This window comes from Anoplopoma fimbria, chromosome 1, assembly GCF_027596085.1.
Source record: "Anoplopoma fimbria isolate UVic2021 breed Golden Eagle Sablefish chromosome 1, Afim_UVic_2022, whole genome shotgun sequence".
NCBI lineage: Eukaryota > Metazoa > Chordata > Actinopteri > Perciformes > Anoplopomatidae > Anoplopoma > Anoplopoma fimbria.
This window is the reverse complement of record NC_072449.1, coordinates 12,656,981-12,674,218: the sequence shown is the minus strand read 5'-3', so window position 1 is coordinate 12,674,218 and position 17,238 is coordinate 12,656,981. Positions and strand designations below refer to the sequence as shown.

The 17,238-nt window shown below is 40.8% G+C and overlaps 1 protein-coding gene across 1 annotated transcript in view; it reads left to right on the top strand.

Moving 5' to 3' along the window:
* Positions 1–17,238, top strand: part of usp32 (ubiquitin specific peptidase 32) — a 72,772-nt gene that overhangs the window by 40,803 nt on the left and 14,731 nt on the right. The window contains exons 13-22 of the mRNA XM_054609088.1: positions 1,043–1,259; positions 1,739–1,917; positions 4,852–4,992; positions 6,800–6,965; positions 9,076–9,230; positions 10,818–10,899; positions 11,020–11,094; positions 14,915–15,053; positions 15,145–15,250; positions 15,543–15,716. Coding sequence (XP_054465063.1) covers positions 1,043–1,259; positions 1,739–1,917; positions 4,852–4,992; positions 6,800–6,965; positions 9,076–9,230; positions 10,818–10,899; positions 11,020–11,094; positions 14,915–15,053; positions 15,145–15,250; positions 15,543–15,716 — 1,434 coding nt within the window. The remainder of the gene's footprint in view (positions 1–1,042; positions 1,260–1,738; positions 1,918–4,851; positions 4,993–6,799; positions 6,966–9,075; positions 9,231–10,817; positions 10,900–11,019; positions 11,095–14,914; positions 15,054–15,144; positions 15,251–15,542; positions 15,717–17,238) is intronic.

Here is a 17,238-nt window from a genome sequence, read left to right as displayed (position 1 = left end):
TGGTTCAAACTTGCTCAAGCAATTAAAAACCAAGTCTGTGTGTTTACCTATGGTATATGATATCAGACACCTTTGGTTTAAAGAAGAATAGATTTCTTTGTCGGATATTCAAACTGAACTGCAGTTATCATTCAGTCTGACCTTGTGTTCATGACAGTCATTTATTGTTTGCACTAACCAATGTGTAATGACGTTATTTTAAGTCCACACAGAAGGGGTTAGTAGCAGTTAATGGTTTACTAGTTAATTTAAGAAATATGTTGATTTAAGAGTTGTTACAGTTGTGTCAGTCTCATCCACACTTGTCGCCATTATTCTGTCTCAGTGACAGCTCCGGTTGATTTTCCGTCTGACAAAATTGCTGTCCCTGAGCACAACAGTAGACCCATTGGAATCACTGAAAAATTCTGTATAGATGTGACCAGCAATTTAGAGCTCTGGAACTGGGCCTTTTTTTTTTTTATAATGTACATTCAAAAAACATATAAACAGCCAGAGAAAGGGCAGGTGAGCCTGACTGCATCTTGAAGACCATTTCTCATCAGGCCCTACTGTAGGGACAAATATGATACTCAACATATCTCATTACTAAACCTGCTTGATCACTCACAGAACATTCTTTACCATGGTTCTCAAAAACTTAAATTGCACATGTACCAGCTGATTAACTTAAGTATTCCTTTCACAAGGTCCCACATGGTTTTGTATGGATTCAAGAGAAAATCATTGTTCCAACTCAGGCAGAACATTACATTTGATGTCATATGTACAGTATATATAACTTGAGTACTTTACATTAAATGCACACTCCAAATCATTGCTGACAATGTTTATATTGTTAATATGCTGCGCCCCACAAGTGTTACATTTCATTTTCCCACTTTCAAAAGTGCCAATGCCAGTTTTGGATAATACATATTTTTATGAGACCAGGTTTTTACTGCATATTGCACAATGACATCACACTGTTTGGGACAGTAGTAGTGACTACCACAGAAAGAAACACCACATTAATCACAGATATCACTTTAAACAATGACAGGGAAGTCCCTGCTGTTGTCTCCCTGTCCAGGAGCATAAGGGCATCGTGGTGGAGCAGCCGTCCATCCTGAGCTTGTTGCGGACTCCAATGACCACAGCCACTATAGAGCCTGCCCCGCCAGACAGACTGGGAGGACTGGGAACCTTCAGCTCGGTCAGCCCCACTGAGGAGAGGTCACCTGATGCTGTTTCCAGCGCCTCAGAGGCCACAGAGACGGGTCAGTCAACAGGTTTCACATAACAGTTGATTGCACATGTAAATATAATGATAAAAATCAACTAGAACATTTCACTCAGCACAGTGCAGATAAAACCCTGCTGCTGTAGAATTTGAGATTTTCTAAGGGAAATCTGGTGCAGGGAAACACAAGCATTTATGTCCACAGGACGACCAAAATCGACACAAAATGAAAGTTCTTTGCAATGACTCCACATAAGCTCCATGGATAGAATCATTGACTGCTTTTTATTTAGAATATATTCTGATACAATATTTAGTTTTTAGATTATATCTGTGAACTCCTCAACAATTATACTGGTATCTTCAAATCATGGAATACATGACTTCACTTATAATAAAGTATCCTAACTTGACAATAGATTGAATCTCAAAGCTCTCTGTGTGAGTGTGTTTACTGTTTTTTCCTCCCTGTGCGTGTGGCCTGGTTGCTCCCTCTCATCCCTTCTGTCCTGGCAGCCCTGAGCCCACAGGTAGCTCCCTCTGCTACAGAGAGCTGTTTTGCCCGTCAGCAGAATGTATCAGACAACAACAATCAGTGTTTTTCTGGAGCCAACGGCCACCTCCCCTCCCAGCTGGCAGCACAAAGACCTGGAGCCATCGATAACCAGCCTCTGGTCAATACTGACCCCATGAAGGCAAGGATGTTTGTGTCTGTGTGTGTAATTGCTGCTCAGTTTATTTTGTTGATGATCAGTTCAATGTCAGTGTGTAGTTTGTGTGAAAGTACTGACTGTTCGGCTTATTGACAGTATCTAAGAATTCCCATTTAAAGACATTTAAATGCCCAGTCTAAATTTTGTTATGGTTACATGCAGGTCCCACACTGTATTTTGAATCCAGTCAACCAGGCACCTAGGAAGTCAATTATTTCTTGTCGAATAACGCAGCCACCTGAAGCAGACTGCCATCAGTCTGATGACAAATAAGCATCTCTGGGCTTGTTGTTAACACTACATTTTTCAACTTGAGATGCGAGACTGGAGTTGGAGTTCAAAGACGACGTTTACGATCCAGATTGTTTCACAAGTCGCCAGTTACGCCCAATTTCAAACAATTAAAAGAGAAAATCATCGTCAGACCCTAGCCAGCGGGTTCCGAGATTGCATTTTGGCTATTGTGTTCTATCTCTTTTGCTCTCCACATGGACCGTTTACCCCCAAAGTTTGTTCAAAAGTGATAGGTCAATACTAAAGGACTACAAATAGAAACCAGAACGCTTCCAATAACAGAATCTTGTCCCATTGCCTACAGATTCTACATGTGAATGAAGCCAAACTAGCTATTCACCCTGCCTCCAGTCATTATGCTAAGCTAAGCTTGCCATGTCCTGTCTCCAAAAGGTCGTCCTTTAATCACATGGCTCCTCCTTTCCAGGAGCGAGACACTGATCCCTGAAGTTGCCCACCATCAATCCAATCCTAATGCTTAGGATGGAGAGGTCAAATTTAATGAATGTATATATGTGAAGATTAAAATAAAGTTTAAGTCTAAGTATACATTAGATTACTTACTCCCAGCAAGAAAGCAAAAACGTGTATTTCTCAAAATTTGGCTTTAAAATTTGAGAATACTTATCTGAATTTAGAGAACTGTGCACTTCTAAGAAATAAAGTGTTGATTTTTAAAAGTTTAGTGAAGGGACACATTTATAGAATACTTGTAATGATGATCTCATAATATGTTCTGTAAACAAGAATCTTGTTGTGTAGTGTTACCAGCAGCAAATAGTAATAGTAGTAGGCACTCCTCCTCTGCAGGCAAGGCTCTCAGTGACCAGATGGTGCTTCCTTTTTATTTTGTCTTATACAGTGGGTACGGAAAAGTATTCAGACCCCTTTAAATTTTTCACTCTTTGTTTCATTGCAGCCATTTGCTAAAATCGAAAAAGTTCATTTTTTTTTCGCATTAATGTACATTCAGCAACCCATCTTGACAGAAAAAAACAGAAATGTAGAAATTTTTGCAAATGTATTAAAAAAGAAAAACTGAAATATCACATGGTCATAAGTATTCAGACCCTTTGCTGTGACACTCATATTTAACTCACATGCTGTCCATTTCTTCTGATCCTCCTTGAGATGGTTCTACTCCTTCATTGGAGTCCAGCTGTGTTTAATTAAACTGATTGGACTTGATTAGGAAAGGCACACACCTGTCTATATAAGACCTTACAGCTCACAGTGCATGTCAGAACAAATGAGAATCATGAGGTCGAAGGAACTGCCCAAGGAGCTCAGAGACAGAATTGTGGCAAGGCACAGATCTGGCCAAGGTTACAAAAGAATTTCTGCAGCACTCAAGGTTCCTAATCCTTAAATGGAAGAAGTATGGGATGACCAGAACTCTTCCTAGACCTGGCCGTCCAGCCAAACTGAGCAATCGTGGGAGAAGAGCCTTGGTGAGAGAGGTAAAGAAGAACCCAAAGATCACTGTGGCTGAGCTCCAGAGATGCAGTAGGGAGATGGGAGAAAGTTCCACAAAGTCAACTATCACTGCAGCCCTCCACCAGTTGGGGCTTTATGGCAGAGTGGCCCGACGGAAGCCTCTCCTCAGTGCAAGACATATGAAAGCCCGCATAGAGTTTGCCAAAAAACACATGGAGGACTCCCAAACTATGAGAAATAAGATTCTCTGGTCTGATGAGACCAAGATTGAACTTTTTGGCGTTAATTCTAAGCGGTATGTGTGGAGAAAACCAGGCACTGCTCATCACCTGCCCAATACAATCCCAACAGTGAAACATGGTGGTGGCAGCATCATGCTATGGGGGTGTTTTTCAGCTGCAGGGACAGGACGACTGGTTGCAATTGAAGGAAAGATGAATGCGGCCAAGTACAGAGATATCCTGGAAGAAAACCTCCTCCAGAGTGCTCAGGACCTCAGACTGGGCCGAAGGTTCACCTTCCAACAAGACAATGACCCGAAGCACACAGCTAAAATAACAAAGGAGTGGCTTCGGAACAAGTCTGTGACCATTCTTGACTGGCCCAGCCAGAGCCCTGACCTAAACCCAATTGAGCATCTCTGGAGAGACCTGAAAATGGCTGTCCACCAACGTTCACCATCCAACCTGACAGAACTGGAGAGGATCTGCAAGGAAGAATGGCAGAGGATCCCCAAATCCAGGTGTGAGAAACTTGTTGCATCATTCCCAAGAAGACTCATGGCTGTACTAGCTCAAAAGGGTGCTTCTACTCAATACTGAGCAAAGGGTCTGAATACTTATGACCATGTGATATTTCAGTTTTTCTTTTTCAATAAATTTGCAAAAATTTCTACATTTCTGTTTTTTTCTGTCAAGATGGGTTGCTGAGTGTACATTAATGTGAAAAAAAATGAACTTTTTCGATTTTAGCAAATGGCTGCAATGAAACAAAGGGTGAAAAATTTAAAGGGGTCTGAATACTTTCCGTACCCACTGTATCTTCATCATGCTGTACTGATAACAGATTGCCAGCTGTACATAACATTAGGATACTGTCTCCATCTATTATCTGTAATCCTAGTAGGCACAATACGGTCTTTTGTGCACGTATTGAAATGCTGAGGTCTGTGCTGTTCCCCTGCAGGCCCCGACGTTAACCATGGAGGGAGGCAGGTTGAAGCGCTACTTGCAGCCAGTGCCTGGCAGAGACTTTGAGACCGTGCCGGAGCCGGTGTGGAGGGCACTCTACCATTGGTACGGTGCAAACCTCAGCCTGCCGCGACCGGTGAGTGAATGCAGTCTGTAATACACATCCTCCCAACAGCTGATCAACCTCACTATCACTGTGATGCAAAGGCAGCAGGGCAAGAAACAAATGTGGACAGGCAATCGGACATGGTTCAACATAAAACAACAGTTTATAGAGATTATCTAAACAACTTTATTTTGAACTAAAACTGAAATGGAGGGCAATATCACAAATTATTTATTTATCCCATTACGTAGAAGGGGAACCAGAAGTCAATTTATAATTTGAAAAGAAGGAAGGCATTTTGTAATAATCCCCCCAGGGGCTATGGCCGAAGAGATTATATTATTTGGGGTTGTCCATTTACACGTTCTTGTGAAAGTGATGTCTCAGGAAAACCAGGCGCTCCATGAGTCCTCTTGGACTCGAGGTTGAACTGAATAGAAATTGGTGGTCAAGGTCACTGTTACCTCACAAAACCGTTTTTGGCAACGACTAAATAATTGATATGCTTATCATGACAATTTCACACGAATTTCCAAGATGATAGAATGGTGAAGTGATGACATTTTGGACAGACATGGATTTAGACTGCAACTTGACAGGTTGGCAGAAGCATGCAGCCAGGAAGCTGTTAATCTAGTTTCACTCTATTTTAATTTTACACACACAGACACACTCACACTCACACACACAGGCCCAAAATACACACATGCTTAAACTGAACCTATGCATTCATGTGTGGATAGATGTCAGAGTGAGGGGCTGGAGCAGTTGAGGTCAGAACCTCTCCAGCTACCAGTCCACACTCCGTATGTCCACAAATTGAGCTACTACTGCCCCACTGTGATACCGATCGCCTTCGTTTAACATTCTAAATGAGTTTGACTGGTCAAGTCAATTTTATTCGTACAGCCCAATGTCACAAATTTGCCTCATGGTACTTAACAATCTGTTCAGCATACGACAACGACTATCTTTACACGCTCTCTTCAGGTAAGGAAAAACTTGCCTCAGGAACAGTAACTGAGGGAGGATCCCTACCAGGATAGACAGACATGCAAAAGATGCGGTGTCCACAGAAAAAACAACATAATATTATAGTTCAGACAGCCCAAATTAAAAAAAGGATCCATAATATGTGAACATATATGAAGAAAATGGATCTGGGAGGAGCAGCTTCAACAGACTGCTAGAGTCTGAGCCACAAAACCTCCTGACCACCATGGAACTTGGAAAGAGGACAGGCTACACAAACACATGAGAAGATAAACTGAAGCACATCATTTACACAGATAGGAGAATGGAACAAGCACACAGAGGGAGAGAGAGAAACAAGAGGTGAGGCTTGATTACCTGAAGGATGGAGATTGAGATCAAACAAGTAGGATTAGGCACAAACAGCCAGGAGGGAGGGAGAGAGAGATTTAAGCCTGAGTTAAAAAGAAGAGAGAGAGATTGCTGAAGCCTTTTGTTTTTTTCCTGGCCTTTTGTATTGTTGTTTATTATAATCTTGTAGTTTGTTAACATGCTTTGGCAACATTGTATTGTATGCAGTTATGCCAATAAAGCCAAAAATGTGCAATGAACTCAGTTACCCGTGAGTTCATATGAGTCCAAGCTTTCAGCTCTTGGTTCATTTGAATAGAGTCTTGAGTGAACACATAATGGGCCATAGCTAAAAGGCAATAATTTATCTTTTTTATTTATCTTGTCTTGACCAGGTGAAATCAAATAATGAAGTGGCCTTTAAGACAAACACTGGTCACAGGTTTCCAGACTGATCAATGCACACTGGTTTCTATGCATGAAAAGTATAAAACTTTCGCTTCCACCCTTGCAGGTTATCCTGGAGAGCAAGACAGGCCAAGCAGAGCTGGAGCTCTTCCCACGCTACCTCCTCTTCCTCCGCCAGCAGCCGGCCACGCGCTCCCCCCAGTCCAACATCTGGGTCAATATGGGTATGACCAGCCTGCGAATGTTCCCACCGTATTTACCCCCACCAAGAGGTAACGTAAGCCTGCAGCAAGACTAGAGCAAGCCGTCGACAAATGCTTTATTGAGCTACCCCGCATCCCCTTTTAATCCTCCTAAAGTGGACTGGTCCAGCCGGTGCAGGTTTCTGGAGTGGGAAGTGGAATGAACCTATGGCCCACGAAGGGGAAAGACTACTAATCAATCTAAAAGTTGCATAATTCAAACCATTTCAATCTTCACAGACCTTCAAGTATTATGTTTCAAGTATTATATGTTTTTACAACACTTGTTCTAGTGCTCTCCACTCATCTGCATTATTAGTATTCTAAATGGTGAAAAACACAACAAATCTTAGCAACTTTCTAAATTCTTGAAATGAAAAATATCTGGGACACGATCATAATGTCAGTACTTTGCTATGAGGATTTAAGCTTTGTAAAGTCTCCCGCTTTCTTTTTTGAACACCTGGAAACTTAAGAAATTGAATCTGTCTCAATCTAATCCTACTATATTTCTACACTCTGAATTTTCTGATCATTCAAAAAAAAAATGATAACACAAATAAAGAATTTCAGGAAAAGATATCACCATTATTAAGAAAGCAAACAAAATGAAACTGCACGTCCAGGTGTTTCTGTAGTTCAAACAACTCCAACAAAGTGAAGAGTATGCTCTCTAACTAACTTAATATTTTTGAAACAGGACCTCCAGCATTTGGATGAGGCAGCTCGTAAAACTTCTGTTGTTGAGGTTTCCTTGTAGATAACTGGTAAATGTACCTCAACACAAGACATTTTATTACATTCACTTTTGTGTCAGTTGACCCTTTGCTAAGTCCAGCCCCTCAAGCGTGGACTGGCCAATCACAGCATAGCATCCACCATCTCCAACTTGGTTCCGACAACTCTACGGCTGTGCTTCATAGACTCTCCTGCAATTGTTTCAGGTTTTTCTTTATTTTCCGGCTGGTTTTGTGGATTTGGAGCTAGTCGTGTTATACTGTTGTGTAGTAGTGTTACTCGTTACCTGGAGAGATGGAAAAAGATATACGTTTCTTAAACATTACATTTCTACGTGAAAACCTGCAGAGATATAATTAGCTTAGTACGTTAGCACATAAAAAATTAAGTGTATGACTATGCTACGCTAGCTACTGAAGGTTTACACATGCTGTTTTTGCCTTATGAGTGCAGTTAGTGACAGTGTGGGCTCGGTGGTAGCTCTGACAACTTGACGTAATAGCAGTGGGGGACAAGGCTTAGTAAAGGGTCAATTCACATCCATGTTCTCACAGTAAAAAAGACTATATATATATATATAGACCAAGTCACTCACACAATAATAGAAGCTGGATTTCATGCATCCCTTTGCAAGATGGCTAAAGGGATATAAATACAAACTGAAAATGTCTCGCTACAAGAAGAAATTAGATAACAAAGCATAAAGAGGAGATGTACACATTTTCTCCAGGGTAATCAGGCATCAGCACTCCGCATGAGAGTGCTGGTCCAAATCAAGCCAACATATCAGGTTTCAGACCCAAGTGGAGCTTTGGTTGCCATCATGACTCATAAGTAGCGGCTTGTCATTGCTGGGCATTTAGACTCAGGCAGGTTGCTAAATATCTTACATTGATCTACTTATTCATCCTATTCTGCATAAAGTCAGCCCGAGTAGAGCACTCGAACAAGTGTAGGGTGGAAGATTTGAATAGCAAAGTAGATGGGAAATAATAAAATTAAAAAATCAGATAAAAACAGATAGTTTCATTAATCATTTTGAAGCCAGTTATGTAAAGCTTTTAAATGTGTATGTTTATATTTTAATCACCAGGACTGATTGATTTGTTTGTATTTGATTTAATCCAATCTGAGTCCACCTAATCCACTAAATTGATTGACAAATCAAGTCTGTGCTGATTGACAAAAAAGCCTCTTGCTGCTTTCTTACAACTAATCCTGTCACCAGAATGCTGTTGTTGTGAGCTTGTGTGTAGCCAATATGACACAATGTGTTTTAATAATTTTACATCACAACACAAGTCCTTCCGGTAAGAAAATGTCACATGAACAAATCCAGAATTTGTGCTGCGGCTTGGTGTTTGGGTCAGTTTGTGAATGATCCTGTCCTCCCTGTTAACAGGTAGTGTGCCATCCCCCAACGCTCCCCTGAAGCGGGTCTTGGCCTACACAGGCTGCTTCAGCCGCATGGCCACCATCAAGGACATCCACCTCTACCTGTCCCAGCGACTCCGCATCAAGGAGGAGGACATGAGACTCTGGCTCTACAACAGTGAGGTGGGTCACAAAGCTGCCATGACTTTTAATGCATTTGGATTTTCATGAAATGACAGATATTGGTCAGCCCTTAAAAGAAACAATGGGCCTCATGCAGCAAGTGATATAAGAACCAATTTACTCTTATTTTTGTTCGTATCCACGTTTTTTCTTATTCTGATAGCACCCATTGATTTCTGGGATTCACCAATGTCTTCCTATTTTGGCTCTACTCTTAGGTAAGAGAATGTTTTTCAAATGGTGGAGAGCACTATTACCAAAAGAAGAACAACATCATCTAGTTTTAACAGTCCACTATATGCTTACCCAAGGAAACATGTTTTAAATTAGAGGAACACGAAAAAATACGCATGAATATCATATAATCAAATTTAGATTATTATATGTTTTAGAGTAAATATAAGGAGTGGATTAGTACAGAAATACTATTGGTCTATTGATCACAATTAAGACTATAAAACACTGCTCTTAAATGCTTTTTGTTATCCTGTAACGCCAGTACTTACAATCTTGCTTATTTACAAGTTTATTTACTGTACCTCAGTTTCACTACTGCTTATGTTCTTCTTCTTAGTCTTTTTATTGATTACATCTCTCCAATTCTGGCATGTGCCAGAGTATTTGCACACCGCACACCATCTGCCATTATTACGTATTCAGGGGGTTTTGTTACCTATGCTAATAATAAACAATCAATCACACGCCTCCAATTTATGACCAAATGGGAATGATCATTCAGCACACCTTTTTAACAGCACATATGGATGCTTAAGAACGTTTGATGCATCTAGAGTTGACTATATCTAAGAGAAAATATAAGAGAAATTTAAGAGAACGTTGCTGCATGAGGCCAATTACTTCATAAAGATGAAGGTATTGGATAATGTTGGCGGGAACGTTTAACTGTTCAAAATTTTTTCATATACTTGTGTATTTGAATTCATGTTCCACCCATTTTCCAAATTTATTTTATCTGTTGAACAGAAACTTCCTGGGAGTCAAAAGAAAAAAAAATCTGAACACTGGCAGATCACGGTGTTATTGGGCTTCTTAGACTACAACCACCAAAAACACCAACCACAACATGGTCCCAGTTTTTCTAAATGTAACAACTTAATTTAAAAATAAAATCACCCATGTGAACGCGATATAAACCGAGACAATTAAGCCATTAAAACTATATTTTGACCCAGTGCCCCTTTACAAGACAGCACCATGAGATTACATTTGAATGTACAATGTAGGACCCAGTTGATAATATACTTCTCTGGTGAAAATTCCCAAACAAATTTTCCATTAATAAAACTAACTAAAACAGATTTACAAGATGTGATCTTGGGGCCTCTGTAGACCATGAGCCCTGGGACAATCGCATTGCTTTGCTCTGGTTGATGATCCAGCTAAGGCTCTAAATACTGTTTAACACATTTCCCCCAAAAAAACATGATACCTGCCATAAGTACAGTTAATAGCAGGTTAATGCGACCACATCTGATGGTGTCTTTAAAACTGAACTGATGCAGGAGAAAGAACAGAGAAATTGTTTCAAAGTCCATATAAATCAAAAGTTACTACTTTGTCTTGTAGAATTACCTCACCCTCCTGGACGATGAAGATCACACACTGGAAAGCCTGAAGATCTATGATGAGCAGCAGCTAGTTATTGAAGGTCTGAAAAAACAATATTAACCAAACACTCTTCAGGCTCCTAATAGTGTTATAGAACAGGTCATTCTAAATAATGGCACATGACAGTGCGAGTGAACTGGTTTATTTTCTTCCTCTTCAGTCAGGAACAAAGACATGAGCTGGCCTGAGGAAATGTCTTTCATTGCCAACAGTAATAAGATGGACAGACACAAAGGTAAGCTGGATGAGAGACACTCATCTTATTGTGCATTTGTAAATGGGCAGAATGGTAGTTTGAGTCAGCTCCTGTTGTTGGATATTAACTGTGCTCCATTTAAGACATATTACATTTAAAGGGAAATCTTTCAATCATCACACATCTAATCTTTGTAGCATTAAGTTGGAGGAAAATGGGAGAAAATGATTGTCAATAAATAAGATCCTACAACATAATATATTGTAAAGGATCTGTGGAAAGTAACTGCAGATATACTTTTTTAGTTTGAGTGATAGGGAGAGGGGAGGAACACATGGCTGCTTGATACAGTCACAACTCTGTTTCTGACCTCAAACACACATACAGTGGGTACCCCAGACCCCTTTAAATTTTTCACTCTTTGTTTCATTGCAGCCATTTGCTAAAATCGAAAAAGTTCATTTTTTTTCGCATTAATGTACACTCAGCAACCCATCTTGACAGAAAAAAACAGAAATGTAGAAATTTTTGCAAATTTATTAAAAAAGAAAAACTGAAATATCACATGGTCATAAGTATTCAGACCCTTTGCTGTGACACTCATATTTAACTCACATGCTGTCCATTTCTTCTGATCCTCCTTGAGATGGTTCTACTCCTTCATTGGAGTCCAGCTGTGTTTAATTAAACTGATTGGACTTGATTAGGAAAGGCACACACCTGTCTATATAAGACCTTACAGCTCACAGTGCATGTCAGAACAAATGAGAATCATGAGGTCGAAGGAACTGCCCAAGGAGCTCAGAGACAGAATTGTGGCAAGGCACAGATCTGGCCAAGGTTACAAAAGAATTTCTGCAGCACTCAAGGTTCCTAAGAGCACAGTGGCCTCCATAATCCTTAAATGGAAGAAGTATGGGGTGACCAGAACTCTTCCTAGACCTGGCCGTCCAGCCAAACTGAGCAATCGTGGGAGAAGAGCCTTGGTGAGAGAGGTAAAGAAGAACCCAAAGATCACTGTGGCTGAGCTCCAGAGATGCAGTAGGGAGATGGGAGAAAGTTCCACAAAGTCAACTATCACTGCAGCCCTCCACCAGTCGGGGCTTTATGGCAGAGTGGCCCGACGGAAGCCTCTCCTCAGTGCAAGACATATGAAAGCCCGCATAGAGTTTGCCAAAAAACACATGGAGGACTCCCAAACTATGAGAAATAAGATTCTCTGGTCTGATGAGACCAAGATTGAACTTTTTGGCGTTAATTCTAAGCGGTATGTGTGGAGAAAACCAGGCACTGCTCATCACCTGCCCAATACAATCCCAACAGTGAAACATGGTGGTGGCAGCATCATGCTATGGGGGTGTTTTTCAGCTGCAGGGACAGGACGACTGGTTGCAATTGAAGGAAAGATGAATGCGGCCAAGTACAGAGATATCCTGGAAGAAAACCTCCTCCAGAGTGCTCAGGACCTCAGACTGGGCCGAAGGTTCACCTTCCAACAAGACAATGACCCGAAGCACACAGCTAAAATAACAAAGGAGTGGCTTCGGAACAAGTCTGTGACCATTCTTGACTGGCCCAGCCAGAGCCCTGACCTAAACCCAATTGAGCATCTCTGGAGAGACCTGAAAATGGCTGTCCACCAACGTTCACCATCCAACCTGACAGAACTGGAGAGGATCTGCAAGGAAGAATGGCAGAGGATCCCCAAATCCAGGTGTGAGACACTTGTTGCATCATTCCCAAGAAGACTCATGGCTGTACTAGCTCAAAAGGGTGCTTCTACTCAATACTGAGCAAAGGGTCTGAATACTTATGACCATGTGATATTTCAGTTTTTCTTTTTTAATAAATTTGCAAAAATTTCTACATTTCTGTTTTTTTCTGTCAAGATTGGTTGCTGAGTGTACATTAATGCGAAAAAAAATGAACTTTTTCGATTTTAGCAAATGGCTGCAATGAAACAAAGGGTGAAAAATTTAAAGGGGTCTGAATACTTTCCGTACCCACTGTATGTGTATAAGTCTATGTACAGGTGCATCTCAATAAATTAGAATATCATGGAAAAGTTTGTTTATTTCGATAATTCAATTCAAAAAGTGAAACTCATATATTATATAGATTCATTACACACAGAGTGAAATATTTAAAGCGTTTATTTATTTTAATTTTGATGATTATGGCTTACAGCTAATGAAAACCCAAAATTCAGTATCTCAGAAAATTAGAATATTGTGAAAAAGTTCAATATTGTAGACTCACGATGTCCCACTCTAATCAGCTAATTAACCCAAAACACCTGCAAAGGTTTCCTGAACCTTTAAATGGTCTCTAAGGCTGGTTCAGTAGGCTACACAATCATGGGGAAGACTGCTGACTTGACAGTTGTCCAGAAGACAGTCATTGACACCCTCCACAAGGAGGGTGAGCCACAAAAGATCATTGCTAAAGACGCTGGCTGTTCACAGAGTGCTGTATCCAAGCATATTCATAGAAAGTTGAGTGGAAGGAAAAAGTGTGGTAGAAAAAGGTGCACAAGCAACAGGGATAACTGCAGCCTTGAGAGGATTGTGAAGCAATGGCCATTCAAGAATTTGGGGGAGATTCACAAGGAGTGGACTGAGGCTGGAGTCAGTGCATCAAGAGCCACCACGGACAGACGTATCCAGGACTCGGGCTACAACTGTCGCATTCCTCGTGTCAAGCCACTCCTGAACCAGAGACAACGTCAGAAGCGTCTTACCTGGGCTAAGGAGAAAAAGGACTGGACTGTTGCTCAGTGGTCCAAAGTGGTCCTCTTTTCAGATGAAAGTAAATTTTGCATTTCATTTGGAAATCAAGGTCCCAGAGTCTGGAGGAAGAGTGGAGAGGCACATAATCCAAGTTGCTTGAAGTCCAGTGTGAAGTTTCCACAGTCAGTGATGATTTGTGGAGCCATGTCATCTGCTGGTGTTGGTCCAAAGTCAACGCAGCCGTCTACCAGGAAATGTTAGAGAACTTCATGCTTCCTTCCGCTGACAAGCTTTATGGAGAAGCTGATTTCATTTTCCAGCAGGACTTGGCACCTGCCCACACTGCCAAAAGTACCAATACCTGGTTTAATGACCATGGTATCACTGTGCTTGATTGGCCAGCAAACTCGCTTGACCTGAACCCCATAGAGAATCTGTTGGGTATTGTCAAGAGGAAGATGAGAGACACCAGACCCAACAATGCAGACGAGCTGAAGGCCGCTATCAAAGCAACCTGGGCTTCCATAACACCTCAGCAGTGCCACAGGCTTATCGCCTCCATGCCACGCCGCATTGATGCAGTAATTCATGCAAAAGGAGCCCCGACCAAGTATTGAGTGCATATATATATGAACATACTTTTCAGTAGGCTGACATTTCTGTTTTAAAAATCCTTTGTATTATTGGTCTTATGTAATATTCTAATTTTCTGAGATACTGAATTTTGGGTTTTCATTAGCTGTAATCCATAATCATCAAAATTAAAATAAATAAACGCTTTAAATATTTCACTCTGTGTGTAATGAATCTATATAATATATGAGTTTCACTTTTTGAATTGAATTATCGAAATAAACAAACTTTTCCATGATATTCTAATTTATTGAGATGCACCTGTATATGTATGTATATATATGTGTGTGTGTGTGTGTGTGTGTGTATATATATGTGAATATATATGTATACATATATGTATACATATATATGTGAATATATATGTATACATATATGTATACATATACATGTATACGTATGTATATATATGTATGAAAACTATGTATATGTATGTATAAAGCACATTTAGTGGTTTTCCTTCAGTAAAGTGTGTTTACACATTGGTTCCATCCCAGTTCCCACAGAGAAAGGAGCCACTGGCCTCAGTAACCTTGGCAACACCTGCTTCATGAACTCCAGTATCCAGTGTGTGAGCAACACCAAGCCTCTCACAGACTACTTCATCTCAGGGAGACACCTCTATGAGCTCAACAGGTCCCATTTTAGTTTATCACTTACGGTATAAACCTTGCCACCGTTATCCTGAAATCATCATTATAACTGGCCCACTTTGGTGCATTTTCAGAACCAACCCCATCGGTATGCGAGGTCACATGGCCAAGTGTTATGGTGACCTGGTGATGGAGCTGTGGAGCGGGACACAGAAGAACGTTGCTCCACTCAAACTAAGGGTAGGCAGCCTCATCACTCTCTTCCACATGAAAAGTTAAAGACTTGTTTGTACTTTTCTGATGTTTTTAGTGTAGCATCTGTTCTGAAGTTGTCAATGTGCAGTAGTTTTACTTGTTGTGGGTCATTTTTGATCCGTGACTCTTTGTTTTTCTGTTAAATAAATCGAAAAACAATTGTGCTTATGTCTAAACTCGTTAAAGTGCTGCAGGAGCACTTTTACAAGGTGTCTTTTTTAAAATGCTTTTTAGGGTTCTATAAAAAATAAAGTATGATGTCATTACTTTTCTCCAGTGGACAATAGCAAAGTATGCCCCGCGCTTTAATGGATTCCAGCAGCAGGACTCCCAGGAGCTGCTAGCCTTCCTGCTGGATGGTCTCCATGAAGATCTCAACAGAGTGCATGAGAAACCCTATGTGGAACTGAAGGACAGCGATGGCCGGCCTGACTGGGAGGTCGCCTCTGAGGTCAGAGATCAGACTGCACATCAAATAATATCGTCTACAAATCAAATGAACACTGAGTGTTCAGCTACATTGCTATTCGAAATGAGCAATCACAGAAAGAAAGCTGTCAGTCCCTTAACTTGACTGACATCAAGACATCATTTACATCACCATTTTGTAAAAGTTGTCTTCCTGGCTTAGTCTGCACTCTGTTCCAAGAGCAGAATAACATTTGTTCCTCACAGATGTGTTTCAAGTCCATCTTTAGTCCATCTTCAGAAAACAGTTTCTGTCACAACAGGTAAATTAAGTGACAAAAAAGCATTCTTGTTTTTACACTATTAATGTTTCGCATAATGAGATCATACACATCAGAGTCCCTGATAACTTAGTATCAAAAACTTCAGTATCTTCCAAAACGTTAAAGCTACAGTTGCTAAACCAAATTAAATAACTTACTAGCTGTAACATTGTTTATCGTTTATTTTTTATTAACTGGATCCCCATTGACTGATGCCATGGCGACCGCTAATCTTCCTGGGATCCACAGGACGGACAAAACATAATACATACAGTGGGGCAAAAAAGTATTTAGTCAGCCACCAATTGTGCAAGTTCTCCCACTTAAAAAGATGAGAGACGCCTGTAATTTTCATCATAGGTACACTTCAACTATGAGAGACAGAATGGGGGGAAAGAATCCAGGAAATCACATTGTAGGATTTTTAATGAATTAATTGGTAAATTCCTCGGTAAAATAAGTATTTGGTCACCTACAAACAAGCAAGATTTCTGGCTCTCACAGACCTGTAACTTCTTCTTTAAGAGGCTCCTCTGTCCTCCACTCGTTACCTGTATTATAATGGCACCTGTTTGAACTTGTTATCAGTATAAAAGACACCTGTCCACAACCTCAAACAGTCACACTCCAAACTCCACTATGGCCAAGACCAAAGAGCTGTCAAAGGACACCAGAAACAAAATTGTAGACCTGCACCAGGCTGGGAAGACTGAATCTGCAATAGGTAAGCAGCTTGGTGTGAAGAAATCAACTGTGGGAGCAATTATTAGAAAATGGAAGACATACAAGACCACTGATAATCTCCCTCGATCTGGGGCTCCACGCAAGATCTCACCCCGTGGGGCCAAAATGATCACAAGAACGGTGAACAAAAATCCCAGAACCACACGGGGGGACCTAGTGAATGACCTGCAGAGAGCTGGGACCAAAGTAACAAAGGCTACCATCAGTAACACACTACGCCGCCAGGGACTCAAATCCTGCAGTGCCAGACGTGTCCCCCTGCTTAAGCCAGTACATGTCCAGGCCCGTCTGAAGTTTGCTAGAGAGCATTTGGATGATCCAGAAGAGGATTGGGAGAATGTCATATGGTCAGATGAAACCAAAATAGAACTTTTTGGTAAAAACTCAACTCGTCGTGTTTGGAGGAGAAAGAATGCCGAGTTGCATCCAAAGAACACCATACCTACTGTGAAGCATGGGGGTGGAAACATCATGCTTTGGGGTTGTTTTTCTGCAAGG